This window comes from Rhipicephalus microplus, chromosome X, assembly GCF_043290135.1.
Source record: "Rhipicephalus microplus isolate Deutch F79 chromosome X, USDA_Rmic, whole genome shotgun sequence".
NCBI classification, from domain to species: Eukaryota; Metazoa; Arthropoda; class Arachnida; order Ixodida; family Ixodidae; genus Rhipicephalus; species Rhipicephalus microplus.
Genome location: NC_134710.1, coordinates 411,161,434 through 411,177,338, shown reverse-complemented (window position 1 = coordinate 411,177,338; position 15,905 = coordinate 411,161,434). Strand labels below are relative to the sequence as shown.

Sequence of the window (15,905 nt, the reverse complement as noted above, 5' to 3'; positions counted from 1 at the left end):
TTTTTTAGCGTTTTCCGTCAGTTGTTGAAAGAAGAGAAAGTAATTTTTAGCTGACTTTGATCATTTATTGTGAATTCAAGGCTGCGTGCTACGCCATAACATTTGGCTCGCGTATTCTCAGGAGCCTCTGCTACTGATCAGCAGCGTTTTCTGACCATGCTAAAAAACTGTTGCAGGGCCCTTTAACGAACAGCTGCACTACAGTAGTTACTTGGTGCAAAACGAGCAAGAAGGGTGGTAGGAGGGGCCAGCAAGAAGAGCCTCATGGAGTCCTCTTTGCTTGTCTTTGCCTTTGGTTTGTTTGCTTTCTTCCTCACCCTCCGATGAATTCCACGCACAAGTGGGCCTCTTTCCTGATTTCAAACCACTGCATCCTGCTGCCTGCTTGCTTTGCGCTATAGTGAACCATATAGTTTTGCACTTGCTCGATATGGTACTTCACTATACTTCGAGCGTATGATTGGCCATGGACAGCAATCGAAGTGGCATGTTATTTATGTCCGAAGTTTTGAGTGTATAAATATATCTCTTGTCTGGCTCGAGCCTCACCGTTTCTTTCTGTCTGACGCGTCAGGCACCGGCGAAAGCCTGGCCGAGCGATTGGATGAGCTGCTGCGGCGCATCAAGAAAGTTCAGGACATCGCGGGCAAGATCGGCCTCGAGATCTCACTTGCCGAGAACATCGTGGAGGGCGCCGAGCGAAACATGACCAGCGCTGAGGCGATCGTCGAGCGCATCAAGGCCACCCTGATGCAGGCGCAGAAGTACCTTGAGGATGAGGCGCAGAACGCGCTAAAGAGGGCGCTCGAGCGATCCGACCGATACGGACAGCAGTCTGAGATGATGTCGCAGATCGCGCGCGACGCGAGACAGCTGGCCGACAGGTGGGTTTTTCACTGCATCAAAACAGTGGGATCACTTCTTGTGGACCACTCTATAAGTACAGTTCCAAATGGCCCACTTCTTTCTTGCCAATGACTCAAATTTTATTGCATATCAGAAAATATCCCTAGGTGCAAGCACTAGCAAAGAACGCATGACGTTTCTCCTCCACTGTTTATTCGCTTTTATATTGCACTTGCATCTTAGGCAGAATGTACTTATGGAAGTGCTTAGATCTTTAGGTGCATTTTGTCTCTCCACATCATCGCATGCCTACATACGGTGTAGGGAGCCATAGGAACTCGTAGGTAGCCTGTTTCGTGATAATCGTAGCACAAAAGATGCTATTCTGAAGGGTTTTCATGAAATCATTTTTTGTTTCGCACATTCACACGCATTATCTATTTTCTCATGAGGGATTTGACTTTCTGTCAACATAAGAGCCTGTAGGAACTCATAGATAACCAGCTTCGTTATAATTGTAGAGCAACAGGTGTTATCCTGAAGAGTTTAACAAAATCATATTTTGGCTCACGCATTCGCGTGCATCATCTATTTTGCCATGAGTGATTTGACGTACTTTGAACATTGCGTTTTTTTTTACGCCGTGAGCAGTTCTCGGCCTCAAATCTCCAAGCAGAAGAATGAATTAGGGAGGGGTTGGGATAAAATGCTGTGTTAGTAATCAACTTCTTGGTAAATTAAACAACCACGATGATAAAGAAAACGAACAGTGCGGCATCTAAGGTGCCTCAATGTTCAATTTCTTTTGGAGCGTTTGTAAGCTGGCATCAAGATTATCCATGATGTAGTCAAGGACGACCTTATCACTGCCAAGGTAAGAAGGGCGAACAGCGGAGCTGAGTGTCTCCACCCTGCTTGCATTCTTTTTGACCACCCTGGTATATAGCACCTTTAAATTCAATGGGACTACAAAGAGAAAAAAATGATTCGGTTTAGATTGATAAAGTGTTCTCTGGGAACTCTTAGTGTCATAGATTTTATCATCAGAAGTTCATTATTAGAGGAGATCATCAAGATCAAAGTACCAGTTTCAGGTCCCGCACCATAGTCTGCGTGCGTGACTTCATGAATTTTTAAGGGCATTTGTCATATTTTGCCAACATTAGCTACACAACATCCCGAAACTTTGTATGCTCAGTCTGTGGCCCCGTCAGAAGACTATGTGCCAAATTTGTGCCTCTTAGGAGCTATGTAGGCTTCAGTAAACAACGTGAAAATCTATGACGCCAAGATGTTTGGTGCTGAAATTGCAAGGTGGGGTCGCCATCCGCATTTTTTTTCCCGTTTTCTCGCTCACTAAGCATTTTCTCACGGTAAGCGTGGTAATTTCGGAATCAGGAGAAGCTAATTTACTAATAACAGAAGAAGCATTTTTTTAATGTCCCTTTGAGTTGAAGTTAATTTCATATAGTAGCAGTTCTGGCACGTGAACGACTTTTCTATTTGGTTGGTGTGTGAATGAAGAGTGGGCTGTTCAAAAGACGGTGCAGTTTCCGTGTGGCCAGCATTTCTCGAACACCAGCTCAAGATTAGCGGTGCTGGCCAAAATGTTGCTAACTATATAATTAATCAAAACCACCGATTGGACACGACAAATAATGGCGAGCAACTTTTCACTCGATTCCAGCGGTCGGAACACGTGGCAAGATATTGTGTTCTTTAAGGGCACCTGTCCAACGAGAAAATCTCTGCCCCAACCACGCAATCAATGCAACTCTTACGCTGAGCGTAATAATTGCTGGCATCATCGCGGCGACGATAAATAGCCAATGGTTAACTGAAGTCTTGAATATATGATTAGATTTGCTAGTGCCTCATGAAAGTAACATCTTGTCTCAAACATGTTATCTTAATTCGCAGTCGGCACAAGGCACAATCGCCAAAACCGAGCAAGGAAGAAATAACATCCTCTCAACAGTGTATACGAAGGACAAGGGCAATTATGAACACATCGTTATTTTGTTCCCACAAGGATCCACTGTTGCTATGCCAGCACGGTGCCGTGTGATGTGTAGTTTCCGAAAAAGAAGATCGTCACACATGAGAGTTCCCGCTGCTCATGCTAACATTTTCTTGCGTTGACTACACGTATACCCTTAAAGTAGTGGAACTCTCAAGGCACGCTGCTGTTGTCTCTCAGTCAGGCGACGGCAGCGTCTTTCTACTGAAGGTGTGACAAAGTCTTGGTGCCTTGTGAGAAGTTCAATGACAGAAGGTTCAAACTCAGCGTGTCTGACCACCTGTTTATGCAGGCACTTTCCTGTCTACGCCACTGGCCTTCTCTCACTGAGGGTCTCAGCCCGATAGGACTTCTCCCGAGGCACCTGTTGCTGTAGCAATGGGACATTTTTATTGCACATTTTCTGTCTTGAAGTTTCGCCGTGCTGCTGATTGATATTTGTGATATTTGCTACCATAGCTATTCTTTATTTAGTGGATCGCACCTTTCAAGTAAGCCATGAAGTGTCCCTACCTAAAGAATGAACGTCTAACATGAGGGCCAGCACCTTGCGGAAGTTCTCACTCCTGTGTACGCTTGTTGCATAAAGCCATGTTTTTGGTCACCCTGTTTGCTTTCAAGCGCTTCCAGAACTGGCGCCTCTGTGAAGATAGCGGTTTGCGCCATCGGCTATGGGGCATGTGACACATGCAGTGCGCCTGGTCATTTGCTTTCTCCCATATACAGGCACGAAAGCGATGCCCAGGAGATTGCCAACTTGGCTGCGGATGCACTCAACACTTCATTGGAAGCACGAGCCATCGCTGAAGGGGCACTCAGCACGCAAGATAAGACAGAGAGTGAGATATACCTTCTCAAGAACAGGTACGAAAGTGATGTACCAACACTCGCACGTTTCCTTAGCAACCGTTCATTTGTTCAAGAATACTATTCCTCCTAATGCCTAACTATATAACCATACGCTTTTTGGTTAATATTGGCTGCTGATAACTATGTGTCGTGTGCAGTAGTTAGCAAATTGATCGGCAAAGACAGAAGGGGCATGCCAGGCCAACGCTGAACACAGAAAGGGTGCGTAAGTGAGAGTTGCGCTCTGAAATAAATTTATGCAGGTGTCGTGAGTAGTTGAGATAAAATGGTCGAAGGAACGTTCGCCAACACGACACAAAGTGAAGTACTCCCATGGCACATTATATCAGCTCTATGTTACGTCTGCGTTCCATTTGATTTCCCCTTAACGATGACTTGATGCGGGCATATTGAAGAGAGAGCCCATGCGCTACGATGCATGTTGCGCGGCTTACAGCGCCAGCTCTTCGAATGACTCGCGCTCTGCTTCTGAAAAGCCATGAATATTTACTTTGTCACCATTGATTGATGATTGGTACGTGTAGTTAACCGTCCCAATCCACCATATGGTTATGAGAGACGCTGTAGTGGAGAGCTGCGGAAATTTCAACCACCTGGGGTTCCTTAACGTGCACCCAAAATCTGAGCACACGGGCCTACAACATTTCCGTCTCCATTGGAAATGCAGCCGCCGCAGCCGGGATTCGATCCCGCAACCTGCGGATCAGCAGCTGAGTACCTTAGCCACTAGACCACTTCGGCGGGGCATTTTGTCACCGACAGTCCACAAAATCCACTACAAGAAAAGCATGCGTATTGTTGTAAAACCAATTGAGTAGTGTTATCAACGGCCTTTGCACGTGCTCATTCAGCTTAGATTCAGCGACCGATGTGTCATGTCATGAAGCTTCACTATCGACGACGCTATTGATCAACCGGCGCGCACTCTCTGTCCTGTGTCAGGGGATATTGGGTGGCTTCACGTTGCGATCACGTGGAAATATGGATGTTTATATATATATATATATATATATATAAGGGAAGAAGTGTATACCTAAGGGCTCGTTTTTCTGTGTTTTGACACAATATTAATGAGATCTAAAAGACAGTAATGCCAAGGAATGTATAGGGTCGCAGGTTCGATTCCTGCTCACGGCTGGTTATTTTTTCACCCTTTTTTTCTTCTTACTTACATTCGATTGGTTCTAATAACTTCCCCTATACATTCCTTGGCATTACTGTCTGTTAGATCTCATTAATATTGTGTCAAAACACAGAAAAACGAGCCCTTAGGTATACACTTCTTCCCTTATTCATTAACGAGGGTCTCGTACTGGCAGACTTGGTGTCATTCGGTTGTATACGAGGGACTATTGATCAGCTGCCCGCTCGTAATAAGTTCACGTGCTGGTTATTTTTTCACCCACTTTTCTTTCTTCTTATTTACATATTTACATTTCATTGGTTCTAATAACTTCCCCTATACATTCCTTGGCATTACTGTCAGATCTCATGATATATATATATATATATATATATATATATATATATATATATATATATATATATTCGATGAACTATGGCAGCTCATCTACATTGTTACTCAAGAAAGTTGAAAATTGATAAATAAATAAAGAAGTAAAGGCAATGAAAAAAAACTTACAATGACCGACAATAACTGAGTTGGTAGGTATTCATGTTTAAGGGCCAGTCAACAGGCAGCGTTTTTTTTTTTTACACCAGCCAAACAAGCTTGTGCATCTTTCATATGCCCTGACGGATCTCCTTCCACACGCAGTGATGTCCACTCGGCGATCAGTGACGTTGAGTTTATTACTGTTTGTTGAGACTTGGTTTAGGCCTATCGACGAGCTACGTGCTGCATCACGTCATCGATCGACGAGTTGATGTCACTGCACAAGGAAAGAGGTTGGTCAGGCATATCAAAAGATGCACGAGCTTTATCTGCTCGTTTTGGGGCATGCTGACTGGCCTTTTAAAAAGAACACAATGTGGGAACACTGACACAAGAGAGTGACCAGTTATCTTTCACGTAGATTATCAAGCACAGCTAACTGGTATTGCCTATTGCCTGGGAATTCGCACTTAAGTATTCTAATAATAGTGCAGAGCAATTCAGGGGCCTGGGCTCTCGTATGGCATCGTCGTTCGCTTAGTAGATTGGCGTAACGTAAGCATAGCCACATATAGCGTTATCCATCTGTAGCATATTGAGCGCGGGCTCACCAAGAAGTATTCTTCCTCTTGGCCCTCGAGTGCCTTGATGACGAAAGTGTGAAGCAGTTTTAGAGCCTGGCCTGTTGTATGTTGCCATGACTTGGCAGAACACTTGCGAAAGCACAAAAAAAAAAGACAAAACATGTAAAACTAGAAGACTGAAAGGGAAGAAAATTAAGAAGAAAAATGCAGAAAGCTAGTAATAAAGAGGAAGAAGTCAAAAGAAACAGAGAGAAGAAGACATAAAAATGTGAACAGAGAAAAAAGAATGAGAAAACCTCAGAACAATTAATAAAGAAGGCTGCCCGGCTCCACACTTGCGTTAATTTTTTTCTACCTTCTTTTTCAGTTGTATGATTTTTTTCAGTTGGCGTCGTCTCAAATACTCTCTTGTGTCCGTCTTTGCGCACCCCATCTTTTGAATTTCTGCAGAACCATCTCTGGAGATGCAAAATGGCTCGCGCTATCCTGCAAGGGCGTTTCTCGTTGTTATTAATTTTTTTTTGCGTACTTCGTGTCGCCAGAATAGTTATTCACGCGACGTCAGAAAGACACATATTCTTGATTTGTCCATATACGAGAAATATGAGTAGTGAATGCTCTCTCACCCTGCTTCGCAATGCTTTCACCATTAATATCTTCCTCACCTTGCATGATTCGTGCATGCTGTAAACTGATTTCACTCCACTTGGTGAGTTGTCGAAGCGCTCATAACAGTGTTTATATATGGCCAACAAGCTCCAAATCCTGGAACGAGTGTTGGGGAGACATCGCCTGTAAGAATTTTAGTTAAGACGAGGACAAAATCGATAAAAGAGGCGCCTGGTTATTCAGTTCTTTCAACAGAATAACCCTTTACAAGGAAGACAATGCAGTGCTCCAGAAAAAAAGGCAAGGTTACTAAGATAGTTTTTAGATAATTTTTTATTTCAATAACAATTCTACGGACATTCCGTAAAGCTTTTCAACATCACCGTCATGCCCAGTGTATGAAGTTCCGTATAGTGTCCACATTGTACGCTGTAGATAGAAGTAAAAGTGACGGAGCACTAGTGAGGTGTATGGCTGAGGCATAGATGAAACAAGCTACCCATCTAAATCGCACGGAGATCCCATGGGAAAGCATCACTCTGCCTATGATGTCTGTGCGGTTGCTCTCCAATGAGAAAGAAGTCCTGTCTCTTTTTGCTGGAGAAAGGAGTATGATAAACGCTGGAGTATAGCCTCGACGTGGCTCAAACTAAAACTGTGATCTATACGACTACAAGGGTGCAATCACGAACACTGGCGTGTGCCACCTCTGCAAGCATCTGCAAACGGCTCGTATACCCATTTACGCACTATGACCCTTCACACCACTTGAAACGCAGTCACAGTGTGCTCAGATTTTGGTGCAAGAATGACAGCTATGGCGTGTTAGTGTTGCATATTTCAAGCATATACGGTGATATGACGCTAAAAGTTAAGAGAAGTGACGATCGGTGCGTGTGCACCCTCTGTTCGTTGTCGTCGCACCATATACACTTCGAATAGGTTTAGGTGCAAAATAAAAAAAAAAAACTCAGGTGGCCGGAGTCGATCCAGAGTCTCAAACCACGGCGTGCCTCCTAATTATATAATAGTTTTGGTACGTAAAATATTATGTCCTTGTATGCCCCTAGCCGTGGGCGATATACAGCTGCCGCTAGAACCGCGGCAGATATAAAATTTTCGATGGTTTCGCGAAATTTCAGGCGGTTATTAGAGGTAAAACTTGGCGAAACTAAAATCATGCTCGATCTTAGTGTGTGCTGTGGGATATGACAGCGACCAAGTGAGCTGTCGAAACAACCAAATTGACATTCGAATCAGTGAACATGCTACGTGACAAGGTACAAGTATTATCCGAAATGAAACATGCACTGCAAGAAACATGCATGGTCGAAGTGGACATAAAAAAACTTTTTTGCGCGCAACATTATACTTTCAAAAGAGCTGCAAAAAATCAAAGGTGTCATTTAAATTACGATACGACCTTGTTAACATCTGATGAAAACCTTGGCAAAAGTGATATTCAAACTGAAGACACCGCATTGAAATGGTGCCAGAGACTGAACAGGACAGACGAAAGTTTAGTCTCTTCACAATGCCCTCCTAATAAATTGAAAGCGCGTGGCACACTTGTAATTCAAGGCATGAAAATTCGAATGCTATATACAAATGCATGCGAAAGCGTGGTGGTAGGTTGCCGACAGCTCCGAGAACACACGAATGCCACAGCAAATGCACGTTTTACTGGTAACATACATATAGAATTCGCGTCGGCAACTGGCTTTTAATGTCATAAAAAGGCGACTGTTCACCATCGACATACACATAGCCTTCGCTCAAAAAGATCGTGTTTAACTTGCTTGATCCGGCAAAGATTGTCAATGAATCGCTCTCTGGTCTGATAAGATTCACACCATGAAAACGTTTATAATCTTTTTATTTCGGAGCAAGTCACAGGTGACTCTGCATGTGGAGGGTGATCAGATAACAGAGTGTGCGGAGCGTGTTAACGAGCTGAGATAGCGCAGGCTGAAGGCGGGAGCGGGGTACTCAGCGACCGGCTTTTGGTAGAAGGGCGGCGAAATGCGCGCGGCGCAGCGTTCCTTGGCCGAGGTTGGGAGGCCCATATGCGCTAAGCTGCCGAACAGGATGCGTGTGCCTGTCAATGTTGATAATTGGATAGCATGCGCTACGCTATCACAAAGGCTTGCCACTGTTCGGGGTTCATTAGACGCTGGTAATACCATTCGCGTGTGCACGCGCGAGTACGTGCGTGTGTGTGTCTGTGTGCCATCTGTGCGACATTGTGAAAAACATGTCTCGACTACAACAAAACGCTGTTCTAGCAGAAGGAAGTGACCACACTGCACAGTCACTGTATTACTATAAATACGTCGCACTTGTGTGCGTGTGTGCATGCATGTGTGTGTGTGTGCATGTGTGCAACAAAAGATAATAACTATGCGCTTAGCAGTTGAAGGACGCACTAGGGGCTGGATTTCGCTATCGCGTTCAAGTCTTAAAGGCGAAGCTTAAGGGTCCTCCAATTTTTCGTGACCGGCGCACAGGTCTAGATGGGAGGCTGCCGACAGGCGAATTAAGAGCTAAGATTCAATAGCTAGTGTGCATTTCATCCTTTTTTGGAGATTGTGCATTTCGTGCTCATGTTATATAAAGAACTCGGGGGGGGGGGGGGGGGTGCCTCACGAATTCGCCAAAAATGACACCAAGCTGGAAGCCATCTTCTTCTCCTCGGCCGATGTATAAGGAAGCACTTTATGCCAAACATGATGCCAACTGTGACAGCAACACCACGCCGAAGTGTCGATATACTTGCTCTTGCAATAAGAAAATAATAGTTTTCTTCAGTTTTGATCCTGCGATTGTGGCTACATGCACAAGTTTCGTTCAACAATTTCTTGTTACTGTTTTGCGGTAACGTATATGCACTTGTGGTCAGCGCAATGTGTTGTCCCTTGACCGTGTGGCACGCAGGATGCGTGAGATCATGGACCTGATGCTGCGCACCAAGAAAATGGCTGAGGAAGCGAGGGAGGAAGTTCGCAAGGCGTACGATGATGCCCTGCGGGTCCTGTCTGAAGCAACATCGGTCCAGATGCCGGATATCGACATCGATGAGCTCTCTCGCAGGGCGCAAGAAATCATCGACGAGGTATGCGATCGGGCTTTCACACACCAGCAGAGGGGTCGCTGAGCGCTTCATTGCAGTTCTGGGGCATAGTGGCTTTGTATGTTTTAGAGTTTACACCGAAACTTGCCCCCTGCATACTATAGTTGCAATGTTAGCTCGAAAAGAATACAACTGTAATGGAAAATAAAAACTGTTATAATAAGAAGCTAGTGGCTCAAGTTGACAGTTCTGCAGGATACACATGACATTGTGGCAGATAACGGTCAATCACTGTTATGATGATTAAAGAAAACATATTGAATGACTTCATTCAGAAAGCAGATGGGCACATAACATCAACCGAAGAGTATTTTTTCACTCCAAGTCTACCCAAGAATAAAAAAATCTACCAAAAAAATGAAGCTAATGTCATTACGAACACCCAAATGAAACATTGAGGTCGCTTAGAGTTCTTTTCCTTTTTACTTGCCTTGTAGCTCACCCGACCATGACAACTCAGGCGTGTTCTGCAGTAAGGTGTTAAGTTCGAACGTGTCTTGTGTTAAATCGATGGTGTTCTCTGGCGCACTCTTTTTTTTTTTGTTTCTTGTTTTTGTTTATTTCTCTCTCCTTCAACGCGAACGTTCTCCCCTATTTTCGGTTGAGGATATGTCAGTGTTACTCGCGAGGTGATTTCCTATCAGGCTCTGTTATTGCCTGTTTTCGACAGCAGCATATTTGCTGCCCACACTGCATTGGCCCAGAGTTGGCAGTATCTGCATAAATGTTGGCTACGACTGCAGTCGTGTTACAGAATCTTTGTGTGGGTATTTTTCACCGGTACTTGCGATGTAAAATTTTAGTGCAGTATGTGAGAGCGGAGGTCAATTGCTGAGTGAAGTCGTTAATTTAATACCACATCATCCAACTTAATTTATCAGGTGTCAACGACATTTTAAGAGTGTGATTGTTAAGTCTGAAATTCTCTCACTCGAAAGAGATAATTTTATGGCATATAATTAAAAGAAAACTGTTTATTAAGATTATAAAGAGATCCAAATGGCTAAAAGCAAACTAGAATCCACTAAAGTAGCATCTTTCGTTGCCTATGCCATGCAGCTTCAGAACTTGCAAGACGAAATTATTTTGTAATTATTATTATCGTTATTTTGCTTTGTTTTTTTACTTTTCCATCTATAAGTTGCCGAGTGCGCACATTCACTGGCTCTTCCCCAGAGAAGCCGATGTTAATGTGTAATTGGGTGCAAAGGATTGTTAAGTTCAATATTTGTACGGTGGCCATATTAGGGAATTAGAATTATTTGGAGAATTACAAACTCGCTCACAACTCACACCGCAGAATTAATAAACTCATAACTTGGTCTCATAGGCTGATCACTGCTTACGTGCTACTTGCGTGTGTCCTCGACAGGTACAGAGCGGCCTGTTCCCATAACTTTTCTGTCACATTCATTTTCTGTCACAAGTTCGAGAATCGGAAAAGTTTCACTGCAGTCTTCTGAACTTTTCTTTTCAATGAAACGGCTATTTAGGTTGTCTTGTCCTTCTCACGTTTGCGTTAGTTCACTTCCAACAGCAGTCATATTTCAATTTACCAGAGCCAGCAACACAAGCAACAAGCTATGAGCACTGGCATTTATGTACAGTATCGACCTTGAGTGAGTAGCGTGCACGAATGGTAATTGGTAGGTAGTAGGTAGATCCTCGCAGCGAAATGCATCGAGAGACATTACTACCTGCTGTATCCGTCCCAGGCCGCTCGTATCCAGAAGGAAGCCGACGAATTGCTGGACAAGCACCATGCCGTCCTCGAGAGGGTGGGGCCACAACGTCAGGATGCCGAGGACCTCCTCGCCGAAGCACATCGCCAACAGCAGGTATGCGTCACACCCATATAGATCTTAGCAACAGTTCATATTGTTGGCCACCATCGGCATAGTGGGAAATGAGAAAAAAGAATGCAGGGTTGATCCCCCTCTCATAAGAATTGCTGTAACATGAAAGTAATTTGTGACCTTACTGAAGTAGTTCAATGTTTACTACTTATTTATATATCTACATTACAAGAGCTTGCAGAATGCCTATTGGTGTTTGGCAGCTATAACACATTTAACGTGGATGTCTCCATTAAACTCATAAGAGCATCGTTGAATGGACGCTGAGCTTGGGCTAAGGTTGCCATCCCGCAGATATTGAGAGCTGTGGCCAGATAACATGGAAACGCAAAGCATGTCGTGTCTCCACTGTAGCCCGGGGCTGCGATTTATGTCGGGGCGAGTGTAAGCGCGAAACGCGTAGTACACAGCCAGGCGAGGCATGTGTGCGTTGCAGAGTTTCTTTAAGTTCGAAGCAAGGCCTGACCATACGTATCTGTTGCAGCTCGTTAGGGTGTGGCGTTTTGGCGGGGTGCCATGCCCTTGCCCTGTGGACAGAGTAGGCACGTGGATATGCGAAACTGCACGCCCTCTCTCTATATATAAAAGAGGGCCCGGCGCCGCGTGAAAAAGCTACACGCTGACGTGCTGCAACTGGTACATGGGGTCAGGCCTTTAGGGTTACGGCGTATTGGCGTGCACTGTCGTCTGCTCTCATGCTGGTCCATTTGCTTGAGTGCAAGAGATGGCACCACCACATCAGCAATCGTTTGGCGGGAGCGAGCGGACGGCGCGCGTTGACCAAGGTATATGTAAACTGATAGCGTAACTGTCACCATCTACGCATGGAGGGGAACATTAAAAACAAATAATAATAAAATAAATATGATGTCAACTCCGGAAGTGGTAACGATGTCGTCCATTTGTCCTGCCTAGTGCGAAATTGATTTTTTCTTAATTGCTGGCCTTTTGTGAGCAGTTATAAGTAAGCAATTTTACCGTGCCTTATGGCTCGCTAGTTGCAGGCCGTTAAGGAAGACCAACACGAAAACTTGAGGAAGCAAAGCTGTTTTATGAGCCACGTGGTGTGCTTGCAATATACACAAAAAACTTTGCTGATAAAATTGTGACAAAACTTTCACGAACACAATAGAGTAACAGTTCGAAAACTCACGCTTCCCAATCGTGCAAAACCACTGCAGTGAGACAGCAGCTTTAATTATATCGCTTTGGCAGCTGTAGAGTGTGGCTTTTTATTGCTTAACGTGTCCCATTCACAGTCACCAAAGGCGGTCGAGGGCATGCCAGCCGTGCACTAGCGAAGGCAGTCGGCAGTCGCAGGAGTGGTTATCTACACATTCTGTAGCTAGTGCAGCTTTGAAACGGCACGCCAGTGAACAATACATCAGCAAATTAATAAATTGGGGAAGGTACGCATCAAATCACCATGCAAAAGTGAGCGATGCCTCGTTGACCTGGCATTGCACCAAACTAAACTCAAGCCCTCATTGAAGATTGCCTGAATATGGCCCCCATACACTGAAAAAAAAAAAAAAAAAAAATAAGAAGAAGAACTGCTCACCGAGTTCCAATTCGGTTTCCGTAAAACAAATCTACATTGCTTCAACAGAAATAGTATATTTTAACATAGTTTGAAAGGCACTAATAACGGTTTGGTTGTTCATTGATTATACTAAAGCATTCGACTTAGTTAATCATGAAATTCTGATAATATTGGTTGTTATGGCAGGCAGGGTTGTGCACTTGAACTAATAAGGTCATATCTAAGCAACCGGCAACAAATAGGCGAGATTGATTAGGCACGTTCAAAGGCACCCTGCACACTTCTGCAGGGGAGCATATTAGGCCTTCTATTATTCATATTATATAATAATAATGTTGTATGTATTATTTCTAGATGTTGGTGCACGTTAAAAAACCCCAGGTGGTCGAAATTTCCAAAGCCCTTCATAATGACGTCACTCATAATCATATGGTGTTTTTGGAATGTTAAACTGCACATATCACTGATCATCAATCTATCAGTGAAGTTTGTATCAGTTCTAGTGCAAAGTCTATTGTGTATGCCAACGAGACTAGCATTTTCCTTTCTGGTAACAATATGAATGACATCATAGGCATATGTGATGATAAATTACAAAAGTTAGTAGTATGGTCATTAAAAAATGGCATGAAAATAACAAAAGTAAAACAAAGGCTAGTATTTTCAGAACAAAAAATAAAAAAAATCTCCCCCATACAGATTTAGTTTTAAATGGTCATGGAATTGAAATATTGGATAGTTTTAAGAGTTTAGAGGTAGTATTTTCTGCTAGTATGTCCTGGTATGGTCATGTCAATGCAGTAATTGCTAGTTTTCGTTGTTTGTCCCAGCGGGCATTGATGCCTGTGGCAATAGGTATTCGACTGTTTGATAGATAGATATGTGTGGTTTAGCATCCCAAAACCACCATATGATTATGAGGGACGCCGTAGTGGAGGGCTCCGAAAATTTTGACCACCAGGGGTTCTTTAAGGGGGGACGCGGTCATGGAATGGTCAAAAATGACCAAAAAATCGTTTTTGAGAAAACCGCATTTTTCGAATGTTTGCACCAATAAGCACCTGCCATGAAAGTTTCAACACTGAATTCGATCGGGAAATATAATAAAATCGCATTTCAAAACAGCACGGTAGTCGCGAAACGCTCCGCAACACGGAATATTTGGTCAAACTTCCCGTGCGCACAGACGACGAAGCAGGGAGCCGATCGCCGCCATCTTGGTCTTGTTTTGAAGCTGATTTCTTTGTGCTCATTTTGCGGCCCCTCAATATGGCGTCGCCTATATTGAGGGGCCGACAACTTTCGCCCCTTTTCTGAAAGCCACTTCCATACCGCCGATTGGCTAAAGCGCACGCTAGCAAGTCGAGCCCCCTGTCTCGCGCTTCCCATTGGCTGGCGCGGCCAAGGCCACCCGCCGTTTTTTTTTTTTTCTTGCTCCGCCGGTCCGCCGCAGCGGTTGCTGTTGCGCGCGCGTGTGGTGTTCTGCCTTTCGTTTCAACGCTATGGCCGGTGTGAGCGGAGACCCTCGGCTAAAAAAGAAGACTCGTCAAGCGTACGGCAAGAAAAAACGGCGTGCGTGGAACGCGCAACGGAAGGAAGGCGACGATATCGTGCTGCCAAGAGCTCCTGATGCGGCCGAGGGAGTTCTTTCCGACGACGGCACGCTGCCGCGACTACCTGTTGTAGCCGAAGCGGTGCCAGCGGTGGTGCTCTCGCCTGGCCCTAGCTGCAGCATTTTCTCGGGTGATCACATTATCGGGTCACCTGGTACTTCAAGCAATATTCAAGACCGTGTCGCCACGATGTTCTTCAGTGCGGAGGAGACAGCCGAGCGCACTAGAAATGCGGCGGATTTGAAGGAGACCTTGGCATCACAGTGCGCGACGGAACGAAATTTCAAGCTACTCGACGTTGAACTGGAGGACAACGGCAAAGAAAACGGCACGGAATTCTCAATCGTCGACATAGCCGTGATAAACTCGTTGTTTGGGCTCGTCGTGTGCCCCGAGTGTGGCGCGAAAAGCATGACTTTTTCGAGGGGAAAAAAAGACTACGGCCTGTGCTCAAAGCTTGTGCTCTCGTGCAGTGACTGCGACTTTCGCGAGGACTGTTTTTCGTCCCCAAGAGTAGCCGGCGACAGTGAGGCCAAGATTAGGCCTTTTGAAGTCAATTTGCGTGCAATGAAGGCCATCAGCAGCATCGGTAAGGGGGCAACAGCTCTCTCGGACTTTTTCGCTGCCATGAATGTATCTCATCGAGGCCTTCACCACAAAACCTTCCAAAGCCACATGAAAACAATGCAGAAAGCCTGCAGTGCCACTGCCACCAAGTGTGAAGGTGCTAGTGTTGCTTGCATCAAGGACTTGTATGCGGAGTTGGGCAATGCACCCAGGAACATCGACGTGCTTTATGATGGCACCTGGTTGACCCGTGGGCACACTTCACACAAATGTGTCGGGTGCATCATCGAGATGTATACAGGTTTAGTGATAGACCATGTTGTCTTGTCAAACTTTTGTTTGGGGTGCACCTTGGGACCTAAAGAAAATGACGAAGGATACGCTGCCTGGCTTGTTGATCATGCACCTGTGTGCCAAAGAATTATTGATTGCAAGGCTGGTCAAATGGAAGTGGAAGCAGCCCTTCTATTATTCCAGCGGTCACTCGAAAAGCATAAGCTTCGATATACGACAATGCTTTCAGATGAGGACAGCAAAACCTACCACGCCCTTACAACAAATGAAGTCTACGGCTACATCAAGGTGGCAAAAAAAGACTGCATAAACCATGTGCATAAACGAATGTTTGCAGCCTTGCGTACGCTCAGCGACA

The 15,905-nt window shown here is 44.7% G+C and overlaps 1 protein-coding gene across 3 annotated transcripts in view; it reads left to right on the top strand.

Moving 5' to 3' along the window:
- Positions 1 to 15,905, top strand: part of LanB2 (laminin subunit gamma-1) — a 205,255-nt gene that overhangs the window by 172,278 nt on the left and 17,072 nt on the right. For all 3 annotated transcript variants that reach the window (XM_037413277.2, XM_037413276.2, XM_037413278.2), the window contains 4 exons: positions 575 to 884; positions 3,593 to 3,730; positions 9,479 to 9,656; positions 11,390 to 11,512. In XM_037413277.2, coding sequence (XP_037269174.2) covers positions 575 to 884; positions 3,593 to 3,730; positions 9,479 to 9,656; positions 11,390 to 11,512 — 749 coding nt within the window. The remainder of the gene's footprint in view (positions 1 to 574; positions 885 to 3,592; positions 3,731 to 9,478; positions 9,657 to 11,389; positions 11,513 to 15,905) is intronic.